Here is a 27757-nt window from a genome sequence, read left to right on the forward strand (position 1 = left end):
CAGCAATATGTTAAATATATTTGCTATGAATAAGCCCAGTGTTTTGCTTCTTTATTCATAATTTGACAGCAGCAACATTTTTTTATTTTATCACTCAGAAATACACACAAGAAGAGACTGCGTTGCGGAGAAATGCTGCGCTGAACGTGATTTTCCAACTCGTGTATAGTTTTATTGGTAGCCGATATAATATATTGGATTCCAATATCCATAATACGCTAAGTACACTGGAATCGTAAACCTTTATTGGATCCCCATAGACACATGTGGATCCAATAAGGGTTTATACGGTATTGGATTCCAATCTTTTCAGCGTATTATGGATATTGGAATCCCATAACAAACCCTTATTGTAATACAATACAATAAATGTAATGTTTTCCAATACACTGTCCATATCGTATTGCAATACAATAAAAAGATATTGTTTACCAATATCCATAATACGCTGTTTATATTGGGGTTTTCCAATAGGGCGCAGACACTCGGTCGTCTGCCGATGGCAACTGCCCCAGATGGAGCAGAAACCGAAGAAGCCCAAGATATGGGGGTCTTCACAGCGGACATGTTGGACGCCAGCCCAGTGTCCAGACGACAGCTAGAAGACCTGACGGGGAAGGACCCAATTATGCAAAGCCGACAAGACACGATCAGCAGAGGTTGACCAAAAAGACTTTTGGACAGTTGCCTTCAGCCATACTGGCATCATCGTAATGCACTCACGCTGGAAGGGGCCCTCATCTGCATGGCTGGAAGAGTGGTGATTCCAGAATGTGCACGGAGGGCATTTCTATTGGAGCTTCATGATACTCACAAGGGAGTCAATGCAACTAAGGCACTGGCACGCACGCTGGTGTGGTGGCCAGGCATTGACCGTGAGGTGGAAGAGTTTCTTCACCGGTGCACAGTGTGCCAACGGGCGGCTCCCATGCCACCGAGTAGGGAGCCACTGGCATGGCCAGCAACTAAACAGCCGAGGTCAGGCTGTTTGTGCAAGGGACTTTGGTAATGAACCCCGCTGGCTGAGTGGAACCATCACGTAAGAACTTGGAAACCGCATGGCGCTGGTGCAAACACCTGGTGGGATGATCCGCAGACATCATGACCAGCTACGCCTGAGGCTTGAGGTCAACACACCTGACCCTCTGCACCAACCCAGTGAGCGCAATGAGGATTTAACGTTAGAATGGGGCCAATCCTCAGTGGCTCCAGAGACTTCAAGGGCCACCGTGGAGCCAAGCAAGGAGCAGCGTCCAGTGCAACAACACCGACCGCCCGAGCGGCTGGACTTGTAGTTCCACCATTCCACCAAGTGTGGGGGAAGTGTTGCGGCCGGAAGCGGCAACACTGGCCAGAGCCGCCAGCCTTCTTCCGGCAAAGCAACAACTGTTGTCGAGCGCGACGCCATCACGCCGACTAGGGTCGGACGTCTGTAACCTGTACCCTAACAATGTATTCACGTTTCTCGTCTCTTATAAAAAACCCGAGTTACAAAGCGCTGTATTTCCTGACGCGCTAACAGTACTAGTAATCTTATTATCAGTAATAGTAGTAGTATTATTGCTCCCAGCAAGGACAGATGCTGTTATTATTATTATTATTATTATTATTATTATTAATATTTTTATTATTATTATTATTAATAATTGTCGGCTTAGACGGACCCGTCATTTGACATACCGAAAGCGTTGTGTGAATAAAAAGATTATTATTATTATTATTATTATTGCGCACAGCAAAGGACGCATGCTGAATCTGCTCCCGCTGCTTCTATGGAATACTGCTGTTTCTACACTGTTCAGGGTGCCAGCTATGTGCCCACACCAAGTATACCTGCTGGACGGAAAATAAGACCACCTTTCTGCAATCTGGGGTAAGCTCCTTAATCTGCAAGAGTTGCAAAACATCAGCGGGGCTGCTAGTCCTAACAGCAGAAGCCAGGCCGGATTTGACGGAAGCGTCGTTCAGCCACCACTCCGCACCGCCCTCCCCCACTGCTTCCACTCGTTCGGAGAAACCTTCCTCTTCCCCAGGCGGTCCTCATGCAGACATGAAATCCTTACAAGCCCTCCTCCTCAACTCCCTCGAGGGGATCTCGTTCCTCACACACGAGGTCGCTGCTCTTTCATGACGAGAACGCGCAGCTCTGCCAAGGGTATAGGTATACCTCCCAGCTGCACGCAAGTGCCATACTGTCTTAGCGGACTGAGCTCGGAGCTGTGCGTAACACTCGGAACCAATGGAACCGGCCGGCAGGAAACAGCTGCCTTTTTCCTAAACTGCGGCGATGAGCCGCCACCATCCCCTTCCTTTGGTGACCCTTTCCAACCTTCAGGGCATCCATGCCATCAAGCTCCATCAAACTTCAATGGGGCTGGGTTCCGCAAGGAGGGGCCAAAGGTCCCCAGGGCAAGACGGCCGTTGTTGAGGGCAAGTGTGTCAGCCAGCTGTACACCTGTGGCACTGCCACCCTCTCCACCACGTCGCCAACACGCTGTGCACATGACGCATTTCGGCCCATCTTGCGATCCTCCGAGCCTTTAAACCCACATTAGGAAGCAGGGCCCTCTTCGCGAGCTTGCGTGCACCCGACTGAAGACACGGCATGAAAGCTACTCGTCCTTACGAGTGATGGCTGCAAATGAAGAAATAGAGAAACTTTTTGATCCCCTTCTCTGGCCAGAGGGAAGCCTTTTCAACGAGTTGACAGGTCAGCTGAATGAGAGCCACACATAGCAAGCGGTATTCGAAGCGCCTCTCTTCCATAATGCCGGAACAGATACGTAACCTAGACATTTACTATCAGAATGTCCAAGGTCTTCCCACAAAAGCTAACTTTTTTTCTAATGTAACCCTAACTGATGTGTCTATTATTGCGCTAAACGAGACCTGGCCTTGTTCTAACATTTATTTATCCAATGTCTTCCCACCTAATTTAACAGTACTTAGACGTGATCGTGTATTCTCTACTAGGAAAAAGACGTTGGGTGGAGTGCTGAGAGAAATTGATGCGTCCTTACAACGTGTTAGGCGTCCGGATCTTGAGACATTGTTTGAGTCAGTGTGGATAGAGCTGCCATGTGCGAATGGCGAGCATATCCTCCTGGGCGCTTATTACTTGCCCTCTGACACGTCTCCAGATGGTTTTCGCCAATGTCTACTGGGCATTGAGTGTACAACCAAGGCCCTGAATAAATTCAAATTTATAGTTCTTGGAGATTTTAATGTCTGTAACATATGCTGGAAAGCAGCCTCAGTGTCCTCTAGAAGTTACTATATTATTCAGAAATCTAATTTCTTGCTGAATTTTTCATCATTTACAAATTTAAAACAATACAACTGTATCTCAAACACCCAGGGCAACATGCTTGATCTATGTTTCGCAAATCTAGACTGTACAGATATAACAGAGGGTATGTCAAGCTTGGTTTCCTTGCTCCTCTCCTCTCTCTCTCCCCCCCCCCCCTCCCTCCCTCCCTCCCTTTCCTCCCCTCCCCCCCCCTCCTCCTCCTCCTCCTCCTCCTCCTCCTCCTCCTCCCTCCCTCCCTCCCTCCCTCCCTCCCTCCCTCCCTCCCTCCCTCCCTCCCTCCCCCCCCCCCCCGGACGGACATCATGCCCCACTGGAGATCAGTATACCTATCTGACATGGCATGAGATGTTATTCACGGAGACATCCTGAAGTGAATAGACACAATCTTTCCGCTGGAGATTACGTTAGTTTGTACAATCATTTCTCCAATTACGACTGGTCCTCAATCACTCCGTGCTCCCGACGTTGCCCAAAAGGTTCACGATTTCGCTCGCATCGTTCAAGAACGAATGAATCAATTCATCCCGTTACAGGGGGGGGAACACCGACGGCCGCCGTAGAGGCAAAGTGTGTTTCTGATGAGCTCTGTGTTGCACACCCAAAAGTTCAGAAAAATCATATTCTGCACAAATTAGTGATTACCACCATATTCTATTAAGCAAAAGGCACATGAAGACACCAGTTTTTCGCCGGTGAGTGCAATTGTGGTGAAATTAGGAAGACTTTCCCGAGCGGGAAGGCTAAGCCTTCTGTTAGCGTTGTAGGCCTAGCTAATAATACGGCGATGAATCAGGCCCTGCCCGGTGGAACCGATGCGGGCTGCACGGCTGTCACGTATGCCTCGGAAATCAGCTTGGATATAAATAAAAATAATTTCATCTACCGAAAAGATGCAAGTGCAGCAGATAACCAGGATTACCCATCGTCGGGAACGAAAAAAACAAGGCAACTCTGGATCAACGTAGTCTTGAAGGCACAGCGTCGACGAGCTCGGCAACAGCTAAACCTAACTCAAAAGCAAGTCACGCTGCCACCTTCGCTTTCGTCGCCGAGGCAGCTGAGAAGAGCTACGACCCGCAGACCTGCTCCCACGCCCACACCCTTTCCCCTGGAAGAGTTTAAGCGAATTTTGCGACCATGCAACGGACTCAACGTAGGCCGGCTCCAAGCGTCCTCACTGCTCTAGCCCAGCTTCAGGGCACCAGCACAATGGGGCAACAAGCCAACAGGTGCCTGCAGATCAACCAGAGCCAAAACACTGCAATAGTGAGCATCCCATCTAAAGTTGCGAAACTATTACTTCACATAACCCAAACCAAGATTGGCAAAGCAGAACACACAGTGGAGGTCTGCGGACTTGCGCCAAACGATGCAGTAAGGAGTTTTACAAGAAGTCCAAGCCCAGTTTTCGATTCAAGAAATCATGAAAAATATAGACCAAGATGAACTTTACCTGAAAGACGCAAGGAGTGCAGCAAAGCACACCCGGAAGAGAAGCACTCAGGAGAGACATACTGCGCAAACTGCCATATCAGGCAAATTGACACAGGGTGACACCTTTCTAGCCAAGAAGAATGCAAATGCGTGTCTCCAGAAGAGACCAAAGGATCCGACGATGCAAGGAAGGTTGCAACACAACCGCACAACAACGAAGCGTGAGGAGGCCGAAACAAATAAAACAGATTCTCACCGCGTTAAAGATTTCCCTCCGCTAAGCAATTATCACACGGGGCACACCAGGTAAGCAGACGTACAAACAAGCCCTTAGAGCAAAAGGCGAAACAGCACGACCCCGAAATGGGAAAGCAGCATCCATGTCAAGCATCCAAGACGCTGCCAGTCAAGCCCAATGTGGCTTAGGCAGGTCTGACTTCAACCTCGCTTTGTTCATATGCAATAAATTATTATTATGTCCTCGTTTATGGCTTCATGGACAAAGACATTCAGCTGGCTCCAGGCCAAGCCCACCATAGCATTCTATCCAAAGCAACAAGCCCAAACGTCAGCTCGCAAAAAGTATAAGAGTCGATGAGACACGATTCATGGGGCAGCAATGTTGACCAGGCGGAAGCAGAAACCAGGACCTTTAGACAATGCCGCAGCTTCATCTTCTCTTGAAACGCAATATCAAACAAAGAAATGGCTGCATGCATCACTCACCTTGCAGACATCTACGTAGCCGCTTCCGTTGCAGTCTTACCTCATTCCTGATCTAGACTGCAGAGACAGCAGATGCCGTTCAGCGAACACGCTGCCGCTCGAATCAAGCCAAGTTCTGCGGGATGCACCAGACAAAATATGCTCGTGAGCTTGTATCATTAACACAATCACATTTCATATGCCAGAATATCCTACCTTAAGATGACAAGTGCTGCTAAAATGTAAATGAAGACACAGCCTACTGTACGTAAATTTTCTGGATGTTGCACCATTTTGGCATACCTTACAATAATAATAATAATGCTTTATTTGAATCATGCCCCAGAACGACCACTAGGTCATGTGTGGTGGCACATAAAATGGTAGTACATGACTTAACACAATGTACCCCATTTGTAAAAAAGAAAAGACTAACATGCAATCAGGAATTGAAAAGATAAAAAATTAGCTCCCTTCTAAACACTGATATATCTGAAAAGATATTAACATGAGAGGACAGTTCATTACCACAAATCTGCATCCTTACCATCGGTGACAATTTCGATTGAATGGAGGGGTAAAATATACTAAATTCTCTAACAACACTGTTACAAAAGCAAGAAAGAAAAACATCACTTATTTAAGCCACCAGCAGACATCCAGAAAAAACCACCTTGGGACCTCGCGATACTGCTCACACGCCAGTCTTTCTCGGCAAATTACCATGTGCAGTCTCCACATTAACAGTGCGCACGTTCCGACAGTGTACAAACAAAAAATAGGCAAGGACAATAGCGAGAGGAAAATGGGAGCTCGTTCGTGGTGCCGTGCCTCGCATCTCCCCTGTAGACCAAACTGACCATTTTAAACCGAAGCAGCGCCAACGGGCATGGCCTAAGAAGTATGAACGTAAGCACAGTATCTCTAACCCTGCCATGTCCACGATGTGTGAGCATCGACAGCTGCTGGAGGAAGCACGACAGGTTGAACCTTGCTTTCCCTCGGAGGGGTGGAAGGGAGATTTGTTTTTGAAGGCCTCGAAACTAAGCGCTCATCTAGCATGCTGCAAGGGCTTGATCGTGGACGGTGAGTATAGTTTAGATGACCGTCAAAGTTCTCTAAGGGGCCTGAGTACCCTTTAACAATTCCTGAGGGGTGTAAGAGACCCATCATAGCTTTTTGAGAGACCTGTGAGGTCTGTCCCAATCCTTTTCGTGAAACTACAGCCCCTATCAAAAATTATTTTAACGGGTCTCTAGGTCAGATCATGCGACCATTCAGGATACATTCCGTCGGGGAAGCCACTCGGCCATTTTGCAACGGGTTGCGCGACAAGTTTTAGAAATATAGGAGACATTCCCCAGTCCCTTCCCGTAGTGGCGCGGCCCCAGCGAAGAGAAAACGGGCACGCACGAAACAACCCGTTGTGGAAAGGACGTTGCTCCTCTCCACTTCAGCTCTTAGTTTTCACCATTTCCCCCTTCACACGTTTTGCTGTTTGATTGTAGATAACCTGTTTTAGTCAGTCGAAATACAGTCTTTGTCAGAATCTGGTCACCCTGTTTTTTCTCAGTTTTTGGAGACCAAGTGTCGCGTTTTCCGGGTTCAGGGTCTAGTTGGAGGAGTCCCGGCACACTTATGACACAGAGCTCTGCTTTTGCTGATTGTTTAAGGGCTTGCTTCGGTATCAAGGAGGCAGCCGGGCATGCTGCCTATATTTCGTGTGCAGGCTTTTTTGCCCCTACGTGCCGAACCTTGGTTTTCCCACGACAGGCTGTTTGTTACTTCCAGGATTGCATACGTCTGCTCCTTAAAAACCGACGACCAGTTTGCGCTTTCCACTATTCCCTCGCTTCCTCCTCTCCCATGGTGAGGAGGAAATTCTGCCTTGCAGAATCTCGAGTCTGGTCGTCGGCCTTTAACCCCGAAACGCAGGGCCAAACGTAAAGATTCACACAGGAAACCAGGTCCGGGAGACAGATGAGTCGATGGCCGTTAGGTCTCTCGCTAAGCCGGAGACAAGGTGCCTCTGGTTCTTGTAATCGTACCTCTCCCATGATGCTCACAGACCAGGCATGATACTTTGGAATGACTGGCATACTTTTCTTCTTGCTCGATCATCTCCGCTTACGTTTCTCAGCCCCAAAAACGTGCTTCGGTTGACATGCGCCGACAGTTTGGTTTTGCAGCGAAGAGCAGTTGGTTGGCGTCCTGCATTAGGCTATTTCCTACTTACACCAAAATTCATAGCATGCTAACCCAGGAGCCAAATAATTGTGGCCCGAGAGAGACTGGCCCGAGCCAATGAGATTATTCTGTCTCCGTTAAAGCCCCAAGATCTGTACCATTCTTCCCACTAATGAATGTACTCTTATTCGACGTATCTTTTATTTTAAATGTAGAACCTGGGTATAACTGTAATATTTGTAACGCTGTCACTGGACCCATCAAGTGTTCATCTCGTAGTACGTAATCTGCCCACCCAAGTCTCCGATTACAAGCTACCAGCACTGGTTCAGGGATGAAAATGTTTGATAGCTCAAATGTCTTTGTGTAGCAGGAAAAAATGGTGCTTCTAGATAACTTTAAACGACCAATCTCAGTGGCCAATGGTCAGAGCAGCACAACTGACATTGCTAGGTCAGATATACTTACGAAACAAAAGATCTGGTGGCTGTTCCTTGTAGCCTCTACCCAAGATTGAGGTAAACAACAATGGGCGATGCAGGTTTGCAAGACATTATTTACATGGTTGAGCAAGCCAATTAAATTACCGACATAACGTTTTTTCCTGCCAGTTTGACTTTCAATCAGCAGGTTCTCTCGAAAGTCATAAAACCATACCAGTAGCCCCATTTTAGTACAAGTGCACTTTCAGACAACTCCTGGAAATGTTATGCGAGAACATTCATGGCAAATACGGTTCCATTTTTGTCTGCAGGTGACAGATGCTACCTCTGGAGCCCTGGCTACTCACCCCTATTTCTGGCAACCCCAGCAAGAGGCAGCGCTCAACAACAGCGTGTTGAGCGGTGCGTCTTGTCGAGTCTGGCCTCGGCCAACACCGCTCAACACGCTGTTGTTGAGCAATGCATTGGTAAACTGAAAAACCAGTTCCGGTGCCTGCAGAAGTACCACGCTCTGCACTACGACCCAGAAAGAGCACGTAATTTAGCAACAGGATGTGCTATTCTGCACAATGTTTGCTTACACAGCTCCGTTCCGGAGTCTGCCCCAGGCTCCTTTGTGTAGGAAGAGTCTGACTGCGGGTACAATGATGACAGTAGCGACACCAACAGCGACACTGGCACTAGGAGCCTCAAAGAAAGAACACTAGCAATGCAGCGTCGGAAAGTCAGGAAGGTGGACGCCCTCTCTCATCGAGCTTGTCATGCTCTGCGGTGTTGGCATGCTTGCCGTAATCATTCAGCTCACTGGAGTCGCGCTGTGCAAGCTTAATCATATCTCATCAAAGACTGGGAAGCACAGAAGGTGTACAGTTCTACATCCATGTAATGTGGGTGGCTGCACAAATTTTAGCTCTGATGCGGGAAAGTCAAATTTGGGGGTTTTACGTGCCAAACCTATGACGGGCATCTGGCACCTATGACGGGCATCTGGCACACCCCAGCGGAGGACTGAGGATTAATTTGGACCACCTGCGGAGCTCGGTTACACAGTGCCTTCTCTGCAATAAGCCTCCGTCATATTGCGGGCACCTCGGTCGGGATTCGAACCCGCCACCTGAGGACCTGTAGGCCGGTGCTCTCGCCTCAGAGCCACCGAGGCGGCTTCTGATGTGGGAAATCGCTTATTGGGTTGGGGTGAAGGCATGTTTTTGCATCCACATACATCATGTGCACGCAGAACTTCACACATTCTATGCTCACCAGTTCGTTGCAATGACATGCTCTTAAATCGTAATGCAGATATTTTTTTCTTCCTTTTTTACTTTTTTTGTTTCTCTTTATAAGCCTAAGCAGTCAATGTAGTCCACTTGTTTGCTCTCGTAAATGTCTCTGTCAGGGTTTCTTTTGGTACACATTTTCATAAAATTTGGCTGATAAAACACTGTGTTCAAAGAGGTTTTGGCAGAGCTTTGGTGGGCCGATACAAATTTTTTTTTTTTTGAGTGGGTGCATTTTTTTAGTTGCACTACCTGCACCGGTGTGAAAAAGTGCAATGTGGTGTACTTCTGGCATGTGTAAGAAAGTGCAAGGTGGTGTACTTCTGGCATGTGTATCGAGATAGAACCGTAAATACATTGCCCTACAATTTTCTTCACCAGTGCAGGTGTGGCTAAAAAGATGCACCTAGAGTCGGTGACAGGTCAAGAACGAAGTGGAAGCTCCTCCCACCCTTTTCCACTTCAGCCGAGCAAACGTTAAAGGGCAACTCCGGTCCATACTTTCGGTTTTGGGATTATGACTGTTTTTAGTCCAGTCAGCGTCCCTGAACTGCAAGGTGCAATTTTTTTCTCGTTATTGTGCGTAGTTCTACAGATATGGACCCCTCAAAGTTTTGTTTGGGGCGCGGCCAACAAACCCGAAACTAGCCGCTCGAGGCTCCGGCAACGCTCGAAATCAACCGCTATGTGAACGTGACGTCAGGATCGTTCTCGTTCAACGAGCACGCACGCCGAGCGGCACCTACCTCTGTTGCGCTAGCCGTCTAAAGATAGGAGGTAAGCTGATTTTGTTTTAATTCTGTATACGTGGTAGTTATCCAGCATATGTAGCAAGGACTAGTGCATATACCCAAAAGCTAGCGACTTGAAAACCCGTGAACTCGTACGATTCCGTACTCGGCGGCCGCCGCCATGCGTGCGCTATGCCGTACTCGTCGCTTGTATACCCAAAAGCTAGCGACTGGAAAACAAGTGAACTCGTTCGGTGCCGTACTCTGCGGCTGTCGCCGTGTGTGTGGTCTTCCGTACTCGTCGCTAGACCTAAATTGTCATCGGGGCTCTGTGGATGGAGCGGCGTTGCTCTACGCTGTGCTGCCAGTGACGTACAGTACTGGGGGCCCTCTCACTTTCGCGCTGCGGGTCAGTCCCAGACACGAAGCTTTGAGGCTCTACGGCGCGAGCTGCGGCGTCCGAACACACGAGTGCTGGGCTGTACACCTCTGTTTTTTCGTTCTTTTTTCCTCGGGCGCATAAAAGCCGAAGTCCAAAGTCCACTCATCGAACAGCGTTCACCCACACTTTCTTCAATTTCCGGTCCGTTCGAAACTTGTGAAGAAGCACCTCCGGGTTGCACAGCGGGTTGTTTGAGCAGCCCACAGCGCTACAAGTTGCGCTCGGCATCTTTCGAGGAACAGCTGGTTAGTCTTGGGCGCACCGAGTTGCTCGCTAAAACGAGTCTTGAAGTCCTCACAAGCAAATAAACAAAAATCTATACCGAAGCTACACGGGCTACAGATAAAAGCAACGGCTAAACACGCCAATCGCAAGCCGAAGTAGCTGTGGTAGTGGCTCAAAGAAGCGCACTACGCGCAACTCCTGGACCAGAGGAAAAAAAGAGAAGGATACTGACGTCACGGCCCAATGTTGCTTTGGCGATCGACAAACCGCTTGCCGCCCGCTAAGGAGCAGCGGCTTGCGGCGGGTCGCATTTTTATTATCGGCATTAGTTGAGAATGCGGCGCCCCACGGACGTAATATTTTGGCTGGGGTCGTAATTTGCAGAGCAGTCGCTTTCTTGTATGGGATCGCCATTGTCGTGGCTTGGTTTGATGGCAGAGTTATTGCTTTTTGGTGACACCATGTTCCAAAACTTCCTTGGGTTACCATTCAAAATAAACAGCGAGTCATAAAAACAAAACTTAGCCAATTTCAACTTTTTATTGTAGTTTTTAAGGGCAAAGTTATAAGCACCCAAAGCTTGAGGTGTTAACACGTTTAGCCTTTGCAAATAGCCTTTTCTTGTTATGCAAAAAGAGCAGCATTTTGGTGAACCATGGGTTATTTGAATCAGTGCATACTCAGGCTGTCGGAACAAACATATTTATAAGACTGTTCATTTTAGCTTTAAATAATGCCGGTTTCCTCTACTGATGGAAGAGGACAATTTAAATGTAATGGTCAAAAAAGATTGTCAACCCATGATCTATTCATCTATAATCAGCCTCATTATAATCGCGAATGATCTTGGAAATAGAATGTTTGACGAGAACGGAGTGGCAAGTCGACATGTTGTAACCTATAATCACGGAGCCCGTCGCAGTATTGAATGGACTTGACAAGGTCCGGTGACGTAGTTAGTGCAGGGGTGGAACTCACGAAATGTCCTTGGGAACAGCCACGGGAGCAACTGAAACAGCTGTTTAGGAGCAGGTTGGGAGCAGCTAAAACTATTTTCTGGAGTAGGCTAGGAGCAGCTCAGATCAGTTTTCATTGCACTTCAGCTTGTGTCTTAGACACGCACGGGAGCAATTTCAATAGCGCTTAGCAGCACAGATGAACATGAGTGGTTAGGGACCTAGGTAGATGGGATAACAGTGTAAAAGGTACGTAACGTGTTACAAGATTACTTGTAATTGATTATTTTTACTGCAATTTTGTGACGCTTCGATTACTTCCTTTAAGGGGTAATGATCTTTTTAGTTGAACTAATTTTTTGCTGTAATCGATTACAAAATTACCCCCCATTACAATCTTCCTCATTTCTTTTTTTTTTTTTTTTTTTTTTTGGGGGGGGGGGGGGAGGGAGTTGGAGTTATTCAGCTCCGGGCAACGGGCTTTTTTTTTCGAAATTATTAAGCACGAGGCTGTGAGGATTAGTAGGCCACTTTACTATGCTTCTTTTTCGTGGGTACATTTTTATTTCTACACCGGAGACTACTTATGGGTATGAAAAATGACTTTATCTAGCCTCTTGTGAGGGATTAGGTGTGTGCCATCACTCACTCAGCTTTAAGCGCGAAACACACGTACAACCAAACCGTCCGATCCGACGTGCGGACTGCCGGAATGACCTTGGGGGGCGAGGGGGTTCCGCAGCATCGGAGAGCGTTGAAAACCCTTGCCTCCGACCGTCGTATTGCGCGGTCAGACGTCGGATCGGACGGTTTGGTTGTACGTGTGTTTCGCGCTTTAAGCAAAAACAGTCGAGGCTTTCTTTTTTTTTTCTTTAACAACTGAGCGCGAGATTCCACGGATTATGCTATCATAAAAAAAGTTTGAATGAAAAGTAACGTGGGAAGTAATTGCTTACTTTAGAGTAATTTTTCGATTACTTCTTTGAGGCTGTAATTGTAATTGTAGTCGGGTACTTTATACAGCAAAGTGATTGTAACTGTCATCGGTTACTTTTTCAGTGACGGGTACAAGTCTGATTATTTTCTTAGTGGCTTTCAGCTGCTCAAAATGCAAACCAGCTCTGCTTATCACACAACCCACACGTGCTCGACATAGTACTTATATGTGCGAACCACGTGACGTGCGTAAGCAACGGACGCGGAGTTGCGCGGAGGAACAGGGCACCAAATTTCGAGTTTATCCTATTGTGCAACTGAATATCGAAGCAGCAGACTACGATTAACGAAGTTATCGTATTCGAAGTGACAAGCAGGTGCAAGGTTAAAGTACACCAAACAGATCTACCGATCGCGTGAAAGCTGCTGGCCGGCAAGGTTTCGGATCGGATCACGTTTCAGTTCTATCAAATCACGATTTATCTTGCGGGAACGCGGTTCCAACTTCTAACGATAAAGTACTAAAAGTTTGAGGACACATGCGAAGTAAAAAAACATTTTTTTTGTAAACAGACCAGATGGAAAAAGAATGTTATAAAATAAAATTAGAACGAAGAAAAAAAAATTATAGAGCTATATTGACGGCACAAAATGATTTTGTAGTTGCGCCCGTGGGAGCCGCCGCAAGTCATGTGATAGACCTGTGCGCCGTCTCAAAGTCGACTCACAGTCACGCCGCCGCTGCACGCTGAGCGTGGTGCGCCGCCGTCAACTCATTTCTCCACACCGCCACCGCCGCGCAAGTTTGTCTACCCCACAGCGCTGCCGCCGTCATCTGACCGGCACACAGGTCTATAACGTCTGCTTCCGCTTTTTCAGGAGCTTTCTTTGGGTTCGAAAAGTTACCGATTAATCTTTGTGTTTTGTTGCACTTGAAATAAAGATGAATAACTAACTTTTAGAGACCATAGGAAGCTTCCGATAGAGCGGAAGCACCACGTGACAAATAGCGACCAGTCACGTGACAACTAGCAGCCACTTTTCCGCAGCGCCCGCCGGCGCCAACTACAAATTCGTATAGCGCCGTGAATATAGCTCTTAAAATTTTTATTTTCCTTGTGAATTCGTTTTATGACTTCCTTTTCCCAACCAGGCTGTTTAAAAAAACTTTATTAGTCCTTTGCATGTGTCCTTTAAGAAGTGCTCGAGCTTCCTTAGGCTTCCTTGCTGGAAATCCTTTGTATTCCTGTTACTAACAAGTGCACCAAGTGAGACACTTCGGCCATTATTGAACACTTTGAATAAACAAATATGAATAGTTGGAAGATGTTACAAAGCAGTCTACATTGATAAAAATTCATTCTTTCTGCATGTCAAGTTCGCTTGTGGCGTAATCTAAGATTACTACGACATACCAGTTAAGGAAAGTTGGTCTTCAAATGCGGACACCACACGCGAGCCACAGCGAGCTACAATGGGGAGCAGTGCCACGCTTGAGAAGCCCATCGAGGCACAGATGTTGTTTGGTCTAGCCACAGTTTACAAAATGGCCGCTGCAGCAAGAACAGCGGGACTGCGACTGCTCGCTTTTAACAATTCTGCAAAGCGGACACCTATGGCAGTTTTTCAACTGAGATGTTCAAGTAACGGTGGTGTAACCCGTGCCAAAAATGAAATGGAGCATAGAGACCCACTTTATTCGGCTGGCGGATGGAGATTCTGCACACCGACGAGCTGAAGCACTAGCGAAGTCAGTGCGGACGACTGGTGCGCACTTGCTGCTGCTTGTCCCTCTACAGCCTGCAGGAAAAGGGGAGCGCATTATGCACAAAATGCAAACTGTTACGCAACACATTAGTAAAGTTAAAAGCACGCCAGAGGTTTTCAGACGCGTTGCAAGCAATACAATACGAAACTTTTGCCAAACAACTTTTCACCTTGGTAAGCTCTGTGCAGTCATGTTGCAGAGCAGTTTTCACCATTCACCTTATTAGATTACTCGTAGACAACGAGTTACTGGCATTTTAGGTGCTCCTAAAGCACAGAAGAAAAGAGAATGGCTGTGTTAACGAAAGAAGTCGAGAAGTCTGATCAAAGGCGTATGTGGGGCGAGTAAATGCACCCTTACTCTGTTCTCTTTCCCCTTTGGAGCTGCCTTGGTGGCGTCCTTGCCTGCGCTTGCGAATGATGCATTTTAGTTACACTGACGGCAGAGTTGCCGCGTGACAAGTCCTTCAGTAACGAGGCCAGTTTCCTATAATTACACGAACACACGCTGGTGGCGGAATATTATTTATTTGTTTCTTTAGTTACTTAGAATTACCCTCAAGGCCCCGAAGGGCATTACAGAGGGGAGTGCATGGTTAGTACAGTTCTGATTTTAGCGTTATCGGTGATGGTGACAATATCATCTGGAAGGCCATTCCAGTCTACAATAGCTTCTGGTAGAAGGGAATGTTGAAATGGTCTTGGGAAGGGTAATCTTGCACGAATGATCGAGTCTTGCAGAGATATAGCTGGGCTGGCTGAGGAGAGACTGTCGTAATGGTTCCGAATAGTACATTTTATGGAAAGGCAAAGACGGGAAATTCTGCGACGAACGGAAAGATCAGGAAGAGCTAATTGACATTTCATTGCAGTGACACAAGAAAAGCGAGACTAATTAGAAAAAATAAATCGAGCAGCACGATTCTGGACAGATTCGATTTGCGTTAGTTAAAAAAAGACTGATGTGGGTGCCAGATAGCTGAAGCATACTCTAGTTTAGGGCGAACAAGCATGGCGTAAAGGAGACGTTTAAGGATAGAAAAGGCAGAGTTGAAATTGCGACAAACAAAACCGAGTGAGCGGTTTGAGGATGATATTGTCTCGTCGACATGAACATTCCTGGATATATTGGTTAAACGAACGCCTAGATATTTTTACTGTGTAGCAGTCAGAATGGTAGTGCCATTGAATGTTAACGAGTTTAAGGGCTGGAAGCAAGAATGTGTAAAGCAAAGGTGTGTGCATTTGCTAATGTTGAGACACATCTGCCATGTGTGACACACTGCTTCAAGAGCTTTTTTATATAACTTGCGATTCAAATAAAATGAAATTTACATGGCTTATTTGGCATTACAATCGGACTACAAATATGTACTTTGTTTTGAGGTAACCTAATTAGATTTATTAATATTAAAAATTTAATTTGCAATGATTATGGAAAGGATTAACGCAAATTAAAATACTGAGCTCAGAAAATAAACATAGATCAGTGAACTGAGAGGTATGTGCAATCCAATAAGGTATAAATGAAAGCTCTAGGATGATTTATAAATTACTTATGACACTTTTGAACCTTCCAGTTTCAAAATCATTTTTTGCCGGATGCCTAAAAGGCACCCACAAAAAGCCTGACAGCCTATTTAATATATTTGTAGCCCTCATTCAATATGTCGAAAATCCTTCAGGACAAGATGATAAGTGCTTGCCAAACTTCAAAAAACACATTTTTAAAAATGTGTTTTCTTAGTAAAATTTTGCTTCAAAGAGCAGTGTCTCCCCTTAAATGCCGTTCTGGAGTGCAACATGGTCATATGGGTTTTTTATTAGTCTATAAACAGCACAGGTCATCAGTGAAAAGATGAACAGAGGATGAGATGTGAAGAGGGAGATCATTAATGTAGATTAAAAAGAGCAAAGGCCCAAGCACAATTTCCTGTGGAACACCGGAAGAAACGGGAGAGAAAGAGGAGGATGTGCTGTTAGTGAAAACGAATTGAGAGCGATGAATAAGGAATGATTCAATCCACTTAGGAACATGAGGATCTAGTTTTAGGAAAGAAAGTTTAAGAAGAATGCGATTGTCCGGGACTTTAGCAAAAACTTTGGCGAAATTAAGCAAAACAGCGTCAGTAGGAAAGCCGGTGTCAAGATTTTTAAACAAATCGTTAGTTATAATAAGTAGTTGGGTCCCAATAGAAAGGCGTTTCCAGAGGCCATGCTGCACATTGGTGAAGAAATTGCAGGAATCCAGGAAGTTAATCAGGTGCCTGTAAATGACATGCTCGAGGATCTTGTAGAGGCAGGTGAGTGATATTGGCCTACTTACTAATTTTCCGGTCAGAGGGCAACACCCCTGTGTCCACGGACTGCTCAAATATCTTTGAGGTAAAGACCGGATGAAAATTTAGTGTTAGTGAGAGCCTTCGTAATGATTTCCTCTATGCCACATGATGGAGATATTTTGAGGGTTTCTATACCGCTGAAAACACCCTGAATGTTTATAACAATTGAATCCATTGGAAAATCATTCTCTATAACAGGAGAAATTCCAGTAATGGGTGTAGAAATAGTGAAAGCATCAGAAAACGCACTATTTAAATATTCACACATTCACTATTCAATATGTTATTACAAGAGCTATTCACTAGATTAATTTCAGAGTACAAATCTCCAAAATTTGCGAGGGTTGTTTATTAACATATTAGGTAGAGTTTGCAGAAAAAATGTCTGCTTAGAGTTATCAGAAAGAATGTGTGCTAACACCCCTTTAACATAGTTTTTTATTCGGAAGAGCAAGTGGCAAGCTTAGGCCAAGTATTTCCTTTTTTAGCGCTCCTGAAACATCTTTTCTTTTTATGAGATAAACGATGAAGTGGATTATTGAACCACGGTTTAGACGTAGTAGTTCGGATTGTCGAGCACAGTATGGTAATTTTCAATAAGTTGAAAAAATTTTGTCTCAAGGCTTGCCAATTTTCATTAGCATTATGGCACTGGAAGGTTTCATTGAAATAAACAAAATAAAGCCTTCGCTGTTGGACACTTCAAATACACATACAAATCATATCTGGTTTCAGTTTGAGTCTAAGAACACTGCCTTCTAACTTAACTGGCTAAAGTAGGGTTGACCAAAATCAGCCTAACAATAATTGGGAGTGCACTACACTACAGTTCTCTTAACACCTACGCTTGCAAGTCGACGGAGTGCATCGACTGCCTCTCTCTGCACGAGCAGCATTTCCTGCTGAACTGCCAGCTGCTGCTGCTGGGTGGCCAGCAGACCCTGCTGTGTGGCCAGCAGTTCTCGCTGGACAGCCAGCTGGTCCTGCCGAATGGACAGCAGATCCCGTGCCGTATCAACTCCAGACCGTTCGTACCATTCGGTGGTAGGGGGCATGCCACTTGCGCAGGACGTTCCTCCTCTCCTCCCTTTGCCATGTCGCCTTCAGCCACAGACCCCTGCATAATATAATTCAACTATGTAACACGCCACAACGCTATACAGCCCTTCTAGTTATACCTGTGTCTAATAGTGTGCACCCTAAACTCAATATTATTTTTTTTTTCGAATGTCACGGATTTATTGTCTCCGAGTGGGTCTAGAAATGTGCTGCAGCCCCGATATCCAAGCTTTCGTGGAAAACACCACGAGGCAATACATTCGCACCACATTGTTTTGTACATTAGTGTTCAATAAGGTAAAAAGCAACATGGTGTCTGCTCATGATCCAAGAGATTCACGGTACTTATCGAAGCTGCTGCTGCAGCCGTGAAGTCCCACAGCGGCGCGTCCACTGTCGGGGGCGCACGCCCGCCCCCTCGAGAGAAATCCGTCCCCACAAAAAATAATAATTTTTCTTGCTCCGCGTTTAGGGACGGCCCATCACTCGCGCCTCCACCGGCATACCTGCCAACCTGTGGACATTAAAATTCGTAAAACTCACGCAATTGCGGGGGGGGGGGGGGGGCTGTTTCGCAAGGTGGCAAGGCTTAATGTCAGCCTTGTCACCGTGCAAAACGCTTACGTTACACGTGCACGTGCTACAGAATCCAAACTTCTCTCCTTTTTGGACGGCACAAAGCACTGGAATTCCGACGTGTAGGACTTCAAGAACACCTGAAAGTACCTCTTTTTAGGTTTGGAATTTGCCATTGCACCGCGAAGCCACCGCAACCAGAGGAATGCTATGATTACACGTGTAACAAACACAGACGCTGCACTTCTCGCCTCGAAACTGGCCGAAACAGAGGCCCAACCACGTCTGAACACGCCAAACCAACATGCGCCGCCAAACACACAAACAAAGGCTTTGGGCTTTGGATTGATTTTGGATATGTGGCCCCCGGATAGACGGATAGTAAAAACCACAACGCTGCCGTGGACGGCACCTGTCGCCCTCTTGTGGCAGTGTGAGGTACCGCCAGCAACGGTTTTACGAAAAAAATGTTAAAAAAAATAGAAATGAAAAAAGTATCTTTTTTTCGTAAAATTTGAAGCAAGATTCGTAAAATCGTAGAATTAGTCCCAATTCATACATTTTACAAAAAATTCGGAAGAGTTGGCAGGTTTGCACCGGTCTTCTGTTAGGGACACGAGACTCTCAGGTCGCAAGCCCACGTCTGGCATGCACGTGAGTTCCAGAAAGTTATTCTTTATGGCCGAAGGGCATTTAACTCTCAAACTATTACGCCCCATAGTGTATCTCGCTCCTCCTTGGTAACAAAGCTCTCTGTAGCAGTCCCCGAGAAAACTCGACTTTCACCGAGAAAGTCCAGGAGAAGCGCAAACTGTCGTGCCGAGACGTAGCGACCTAGCTTGCGCTTCTTAGCGTTGTCGGCCACAACTGTCTTCGCAACGTAAAGGGTTATAGTTAACGTTGATTGTATTGCCGCGCGCAGGGTCACGGACTTCTAGTACTTTCTCGTTTATTCTTGCTCCGGACCTAACTTCTGTCGTTTATCCCTGCTTATGTTGTTCTAGAAAGTGCGTGTACATTCTCGCCGCGAGCGCGCTACGCTCGAACCTTCTCCGCCGAATCTTCGAGATAGTGACTCACTCTAGATAAGACGCCGCTCGCGACCTTGTCGAGTCAGTCTCGCCTCTGCGCTCGATCCTGCGGTTTCGCCGATATCGACGCCCGCGACGCTCTGCTGTTTTCTTTTGTACCCTTTTATTTTTGGCACAAGTTCGCCACATTAAACGTTTATTTCTTCTTGTTCATTTTCTGTTTTCTTTTGGTCACCACCCGTGACATTTTGGTGGAGGTGCTGGGTAGCAAGGGTCCTGATTCCGGGGGTAGGCCAAGGTTCCGGCGACATAGTCGGATCTCGGTCTGGTCTTCGTTGGGTTCTTGGGGGCTTGTGTTCGGACTTGCACTGCGAGAACTCGGGGGGGGGGGAGCGCTGCACGGGCATGCGGTTACCCCGCACCTCCACCAAAATGTCACGGGTGGTGACCAAAAGAAAACAGAAAATGAACAAGAAGAACGCATGGTCGGAAGGTAACGACCATGCTGGACGCCATGCTGCCCCATGAGCCATCTGACAACGAGAGCGACGACGCCCAGGCGGTTGCTCAACGCGCCGAAGAAGTCCGCCAGCTCGCCCGACTCATGATTCAAGACCAGCAACGCGTCGACGCCGGCCGCTACAACCTTCGTCGTAGGGACGTTCACTTCCAGCCCGGAGATAATGCCGCGCGCAGGGTCACGGACTTCTAGTACTTTCTCGTTTATTCTTGCTCCGGACCTAACTTCTGTCGTTTATCCCTGCTTATGTTGTTCTAGAAAGTGCGTGTACATTCTCGCCGCGAGCGCGCTACGCTCGAACCTTCTCCGCCAAATCTTCGAGATAGTGACTCACTCTAGATAAGACGCCGCTCGCGACCTTGTCGAGTCAGTCTCGCCTCTGCGCTCGATCCTGCGGTTTCGCCGATATCGACGCCCGCGACGCTCTGCTGTTTTCTTTTGTACCCTTTTAATGTGGTGAACTGGTGCCAAAAATAAAAGGGTACAAAAGAAAACAGCAGAGCGTCGCGGGCGTCGATATCGGCGAAACCGCAGGATCGAGCGCAGAGGCGAGACTGACTCGACAAGGTCGCGAGCGGCGTCTTATCTAGAGTGAGTCACTATCTCGAAGATTCGGCGGAGAAGGTTCGAGCGTAGCGCGCTCGCGGCGAGAATGTACACGCACTTTCTAGAACAACATAAGCAGGGATAAACGACAGAAGTTAGGTCCGGAGCAAGAATAAACGAGAAAGTACTAGAAGTCCGTGACCCTGCGCGCGGCATTATCCCCCCCTTTAAAAGCGCATCGTCCCGATGCAGCACAAAACAAAAAAACAAAAAAAAACAAAAAAACACAAATCCTTAACAAAACGGTAGCAAAATCGCGAGCCACAGTTCACAGTTCTCAGTTCACTCGTCGACAAGAGTAGAAAGTTCTATCGTTCGTAATACGGCTTCAGCCGGACGACGTGCACCACCTCGGAACGCGCCCATCTGCAAGACGTCAGCCGCGACCCGAGGTGGTGCACGTCGTCCGGCAGAAGCCGTATTACGAACGATAGAACTTTCTACTCTTGTCGACGAGTGAACTGAGAACTGTGAACTGTGGCTCGCGATTTTGCTACCGTTTTGTTAAGGATTTGTGTTTTTTTGTTTTTTTTGTTTTTTTGTTTTGTGCTGCATCGGGACGATGCGCTTTTAAAGGGGGGGATAATGCCACGCGCAGGGTCACGGACTTCTAGTACTTTCTCGTTTATTCTTGCTCCGGACCTAACTTCTGTCGTTTATCCCTGCTTATGTTGTTCTAGAAAGTGCGTGTACATTCTCGCCGCGAGCGCGCTACGCTCGAACCTTCTCCGCCGAATCTTCGAGATAGTGACTCACTCTAGATAAGACGCCGCTCGCGACCTTGTCGAGTCAGTCTCGCCTCTGCGCTCGATCCTTCGGTTTCGCCGATATCGACGCCCGCGACGCTCTGCTGTTTTCTTTTGTACCCTTTTATTTTTGGCACAAGTTCGCCACATTAAACGTTTATTTCTTCTTGTTCATTTTCTGTTTTCTTTTGGTCACCACCCGTGACAGTATTCATTATTTCAGTACATTAGGTACTAATTCATGCAACCAGATTTCAGGAATATATTTTTTTAATTTTGTCTCATGCTATTCATTTTGCCAACTTAAAAATAATATTTTTACTGTTATACTCACCGCGGTGTTTTGAGATTCTTAGTGGGGACACTTTAAGGGAAAAATCCCGATAGAGTTTCAACTCAGTCGTGCGTGTTGACCGACGTCACAATGGAGTTGGTTCGCCGGTGGAGTTTGCCAAAGATGGAGATGAAGCTGCTCCCATTGGCAATCCCACGAAGGAGATTCACCACTGCTTCTTTCAGCATAGACAGACGGGCGATGAGGTCAGAGGGGATGCACCTACCGAAGAAGCTGCATCACAGAGGCTAGCCTCACCACGTCATGTCATGGCCCTGCTCTTTTCAGCATGTTATTTATTATATTGCGCCAGAAAGCCAGCGACATCAGTACCTGGGCTAGTTGGTGCCACTGATCTCTGTTGTAGTAAGCTGGATCACGGATCGAGGCTCGTCTTAATAGGGAGGAGTGGTGCCACCAGCGCCCATCACTTGACATTGGCTAATGCATAAAACTCTATGGGAAAGACAAAGAAAAGTGACGTTCCCCCGCTCGTAAACTGTTGTCGTCACTGAATCTTTTGGCTGCTGTCGGGAAGCCTGTCAAATAGCTAGTGCACAAACATTAAATCTGACAACCCTCGCGGTTGTTATATAGAAATGTTTTGTTGTCGAGAGTGACTCTACTGGGCAAAAAATGTAGAGCAGCTCACTGAGAAGAGAGTTACCTAGAGGTACCTCGGAGTCGGTGGCGGTTTCAATGAGTCGGGTTTAGCAGGTGACAAGCTTGAAGGCTCTGCTATGATTTCGCTCACTCCCGGAAAGACGCTGCCAATATGGAACTTTGTTGACGTTCAGCAACTTCTGGGCTCCCCCACGACGGCATTATTGACAGCAAGTTTATTTGTTCACTCCACCACGAGAGCAAGCTTGCCAGATCAGCCATGGGTGCTATAGCACAATATTTTAATGGGCATTCGAATGCTTGAGAAATCGCAATTCAACCTCCAAACACACAATAAAATTATTGCAGCACATCGTAAAATACATGCCTTCGAACACTGTGTAGAAGCTTTAATTTCCTTCTTTTGTGTGTTTCTCCCATAGACTTGCGTGTATACACGACTTGCATTGACGTCACATCAGCCACCATTGCTGCGGACCATGCTCCAGTGCCCGTACCTTCCGGAGCACACATTTAGGACCAATGAATTTCTTCCTCTCGGAGAACTTTGCGGAGAAGAACAGATTCGATGCTGCCAAAATGTATGTTCCAGAGGGTACGGGCACAGGAATGGTATGGAGCCATATGACGTCCCGTGCAAGGCACGTATTGCTTGGTGCCAAGCAATGGCTGCCGGTGGCGCCACCGACAGACTTCCGATTTGAATCCAGCCTACTACAATAGAGACCAGTGGTTGGTCCACGCTTCAAGAAAATTGGTCTATGCGTAGGTTTACTCAGCTGCACAAATTTCCGTAGAACTATGGCAGCAGTTGAAGAAACGTTTAGGGTTCCTTCCACATGACAATGTTGGATGCGCAAGAAGCAAATGCCCGTGGCTCAGAGTCCGGTAGAGGCAAATGTGCAGCCCTCCCCGTCGCAACCTCCGAGGCGGAGTTGCGGAATTGCACACAACTGTTTTTAACACTTCGACAAGTCGCGCGAGCGAGTTGCGTGAACTGCTCGTGCCGCAGAGCACGTGAGCTCGGCAGCTGTCCAGAGTGATGAGCGAAGATTGTGGAATCAGGGCTGCCGAAGCGGCATGTACAGCCGTTACGATCAGACAGGAGCACGTCGCTTTGAAGAAAGCAGGCCAGCAGATAAGAAAGGACGTGGTTGCACACTGCACAGTTCTGACGTCACCCGTGATAAAGTTTTCGTGTCATCGACCTCCAGACCAAGCGGGCAGAGCTATACGTAGAAACCATGGTGTAATACGCCACGTCCTGTCCAGTTCTCCCTTCTTTTTCGTCTCTGTTGTTTTGGTGTTTTACATCATGATGCAAAACCAACTAGCCCAACTAGCCATCCTTATACACCTTTCCAAAAAACACTCAACCCCAGGGGCAACAAACTGTTTTCGAGCCCAGTCACTGAGTTTGAGGCTAGACTCTCACCAGCGTCCCTCCTAACCCTAACCGAGTGGACTGTGATGTCAATAGGCGCAGTTTCAAACACTGCTGGCGTATAAATTATCGTCGTTTCCCGCTATATTTTGTGTTTCATGCTACATGTATTTTCCCGAGGACATTGAGAAAGAATTGTCCCACATTTAAAAAAAAAAAAAAAAACTAAACTATTTTTGTTGGGTACGCGCGCGACAGAACGAGTTCGATTGGAATGTATAGTTCTAGTTGTTTGTGTTTATTTCTTACGATAAGCTTTGACGGCGCCGCAGGATTCACCGCATGTGAAACGACAAAGCGCTTTGCTGTCAAAAATAAATTGCAACAGAAGAGGGCCGAAAGGCATGCATTTTTCATGCTCACAAATAACGTGTTTACCGATGGACAGGACACGGACATACAATTGAGGAAGTGGTAACATGCAAACAATATATCGTACGTACCACACGATGCAGCGTTATCCGAAAAGAATTTATTTGAGAAAGATCTCAAATAACACAGTCACAGTCGACGACAGTCACATCTTGATGATCGGACGGAATCAGAGATGACTTCGTCTCGGGGCCCGTTTTGGGAAGAGCTACCTTTTCTCATAACCGCACCAAAGCAAAGAAACAAACGCGACTGACCCGTTTCTCACCCCAACCCGGACAGCTATATTTGGAGACGACTGAGGATTCTACGCGGATTATCTCTGGGAGGGGGAAGAACAATGTTTGCAAAATCGCGTCGAGGGTCGTTCGACGTCCTTCACCTCCTTCCTTTCCCGTGAATGTCGAGCAGAAAAGCTTGAATGGCAGGTACTTACCAGCCTTATTTATCACAGTGGAAGATAACACAAAAAGGGTACGCAGCACGCATAAAAAAATTAAGTGGAAACTTTCAAGAGGGGCGAGAAAACATTGAATGCAAAACCGCAAAAACATAGGTAGAGAACCACGCCGAGCGGGTCTTCACAGTCCCAGAGGGTGGCAGAAAATTTCTAGCTGATAGAGGGCGCGAGAGTCGCACCAGCCGCATCAGCATCAGCAACATGGCAGTGGCCTAGGAGCGTTTTTTGGAAAGGTGTATACATAGAAAGAGTTTGGCCATTCATTGGAAAGTATAGGAAGCAAATGAAGAGGCGCCATTGGCCGAAAGCGGGCTGGGCGTGTCCCAGGGCGTCTTCACAGATTTGAATGTGGCCAGCCAGAAGCCGCAAATAATACCCTGGCAGTGGTCGCGAGAAAGAAAATTAATAAGTGCGTCGGACTAACCCTTGGCGAATGAAAACATGATGCATGTGATTGTACTATCACGGTCATACAAAATCAATATCTAGGAGAACGGTCGACATGATCTGTAAACCAGGCGTCTGAGCCACGTCCGAGCGGTCAGACTCTGTCCGAGCAAAACGGAGTTCGAGCGGGACATTCGATTCTTACACCTTTTTGCACGATCATAATCGAAGCATCACGTAGACTATATTTTCAGCCATAAACAGTTACTCTATTAAACTCTTTGGCACAGGTTAAAATTTTTCGCGCTAACACTGCTAGGCGATTATTTGCGGCTTCTGGTTGGCGTGTCAAGCCTTCTATCTGCGTCTCGTACACGCCCTGGCTCTGCCCGCTTCTCCTATTGACCAAAGTCTCGACGACAGCGCTACCAAGGTCGCACGAACGGAAGAGGCCGGCTCTCCGAAGCGCGGCTGCTCGTGGCTTCGTTTGGCTTCGCACGAAACCGAGTGCGATTGAAACGCAAGACATTCTTCTCGCGGCAAGTGCGTGGTTTGAGTGCTGCGGAAGCCACGCTAACGTCGATTGTCCGGTAGATCAGCGCCTTATCACGGCGTGAAACAGCAGGTCAGCGAGGCTAGCATGTGCCTTCTGCCACACGTGAGTAGACCCACTGACCTGCTGTTTCACGCCGCGATAAAGCGCTGATCCACGGGACAATCGACGTTCGCGCGATATCGTTGGAAAATCTGGAGGCTGTGCCACAAAACAGCTGACGCCGTGTTTAAAACCTATGGGAGCACTATAGTGGAAGTCGCCCTTGTGCAAGATGCAACGAAATACAGCGGCTATTTACGGCATACAGCACACGCTGTCAGGATGTCACGACAAAGAATTTCGGCCCAATGGCTGGGGGAGCCAGTTTTTCGGTGCCTACCTTGTGATGTGAAAGTGTCGCCCTTCGGCCAGTCTTGTCTCGGAGTCGGGGTGTGTCGTAAAGCTGGTGTCTACGACGTGGAACTAGAAGGCCTATGAACTGTGCGAGTAGAACGTCGCACGACTACGCAGGAACAATACAAAATAACTGCGACCGCGAAATGCGAAGCATGGTGCGAAGCGTCGATTGCCGCGGGCACGGCGAAAGACAGCCAGACAGCTACGACACTGGATTGGATTGAAAGCCGCAAGTCTGGTGTTTCACAACAAACCGTTGCTAGGGGTGTTGCTAAGGGCGAATACACCATCGTTCAAAAATTCGACGTAGAACATAAACGTCTAAAAAAAAATACACTACTTTTATAAAATTCCAGCATGCAGCAGTCCGCATTTCGCACCCATGGAACTAGTTAGCCAGGGAAGATTGTGGCATGGTTTCGGTTTCGATTGACACGTTGACAAGAGTTCATACGCAGAGCAGGCCGTCTACATCACCATGACTCTTGTGACTTGGCAGCGGGTCAGGTGCCCCAACCAAGGGGCTGGCTGGCATCCTGACAGGAGCTGCGAGAGTTTCACAAAACAGCGTTCCTGCAATTATTAAAATAAACAAATGTTACGTGCGTGCTTGACCCAACATATGAGAAACCTAGGAGAGCTGTGAGTATTCAAATATCTATCTCCTAATGCCATGCACAAATGTCTTGCATGAACCCTGTGCAAAACTTTCATTTTGTTTCTTGAGTTCTTAATGGTTGGAATGAAAATGCAAATTGTGATGTTGAGCTATTCGCCTCGAGATCGAACCGTGCCGCCACTGTGCGGCCGAAATTGGAAACGCGCGAAAGCGGGGATACCGCCGTGCGTCGTCTGCTACGGGCGCACGCTCAGAAGCATGGACCTCGACGACGCAAGCCCGTTTCCGGCTGAGCTTGATATTCCTTATTAAATTCTTTATGTTTTTGTTGCCGTTTCTTCTTACTAAAGGTTGTGTTGTATCGTTTGCCATGCGTAGAAATTCAGCAAAGCGATTATTATTATTATTATTAAGCTTCCATAATCTTAGTGTGTTGTTTTTTATACAATCGCTGGTCCCACGTATTTTTGTTATCTCGCACAAACCGTGGCTTTCATAAAGCATTGAATGTTGAGTGGGTTTGTGGTTTGATTAGAAAATTAACCCGACTAATCGCTATCCTTAAAATAGACTAATCAATTAATCCGTACGTTGATTTTTTCCCGGTCATATTGCGTGAAAGATGTTAAAACTACATATTTTGTACTGGTTTTACTATGTCACAAATGGCATATTGCATTCCCATTCTAGACTTCACGCTGTGAGTCCTACATAAATATGATCACGGGAAGCCTTTTAAAATAAAGTATTTCTTAAGTTATTATTTAAACAGTATAATCACCCTCGGCGAAATGACAAGCACGCTGAAGTGGTTTACCGTGCAAGCTAGTGTCACAAAAGAAATAAAGACGTCAAAAATATTGAAGCCGGCATATTTTACTGCTTGCTGACTTTCTCCAGTACTAGACTCCAATTGAATGGGAAAAAAAAAATTAAAGCATTACTTGAATAATCTAAAAGTTAATCGACGAACTGCCCAGTCCCGATATAGGTTAGGTGAGGGCGGAGGGAGATCGGAAAATCTCGTGAAGGTCGCTAGCCCTCATCAGTAAAAGAGTATCACTGCGGCCGATGCTGTCTGTGTCGTGGTGCGCGTCGTTTGTTGGGGTTGCAGAGTCTACTGTGTTTGAATACAAGATTATTTAGCCAGAAATGTATAGTATTAGCCTCTTGACATCCGCGGCCCTCACCAAGAAAATTGAAGGGGGTGAACCCACACTACCGAGAAAAGCATTTAATAGCAGGAACATTGTTGCGTTGCTCGGTTACACT

The 27757-nt window shown here is 46.9% G+C and overlaps 1 protein-coding gene across 6 annotated transcripts; it reads right to left on the reverse strand.

The window, feature by feature from the left end:
* Positions 1-5167: 5167 nt before the first annotated feature.
* LOC120848049 lies at positions 5168-26377 on the reverse strand. 6 transcript variants are annotated; one of them, XM_042287896.1, is made up of 5 exons: positions 26321-26377; positions 17601-17872; positions 16740-16791; positions 14341-14446; positions 5168-5585 (listed from the first exon to the last, which is right to left on the reverse strand). In XM_042287896.1, the coding sequence occupies exons 2-5, from the start codon at positions 17808-17810 to the stop codon at positions 5507-5509; spliced, it is 447 nt and encodes a 148-aa protein (XP_042143830.1). In that variant the 5' UTR covers positions 17811-17872; positions 26321-26377; the 3' UTR covers positions 5168-5506. The 6 variants fall into 6 exon arrangements, 4 of the variants coding, with proteins under 4 accessions (XP_042143830.1, XP_042143829.1, XP_040075903.2 ...); XM_042287895.1 differs by lacking the exon at positions 26321-26377 and adding an exon at positions 25850-25900; XM_040219969.3 differs by lacking the exon at positions 26321-26377 and adding an exon at positions 18541-18688 and having other exon boundaries at positions 17791-17872.
* Between the last annotated feature and the right edge of the window lie 1380 nt (positions 26378-27757).

Source organism: Ixodes scapularis, unplaced genomic scaffold (genome assembly GCF_016920785.2).
Source record: "Ixodes scapularis isolate PalLabHiFi unplaced genomic scaffold, ASM1692078v2 ptg000597l_1___fragment_1__unscaffolded, whole genome shotgun sequence".
Lineage (NCBI taxonomy): Eukaryota > Metazoa > Arthropoda > Arachnida > Ixodida > Ixodidae > Ixodes > Ixodes scapularis.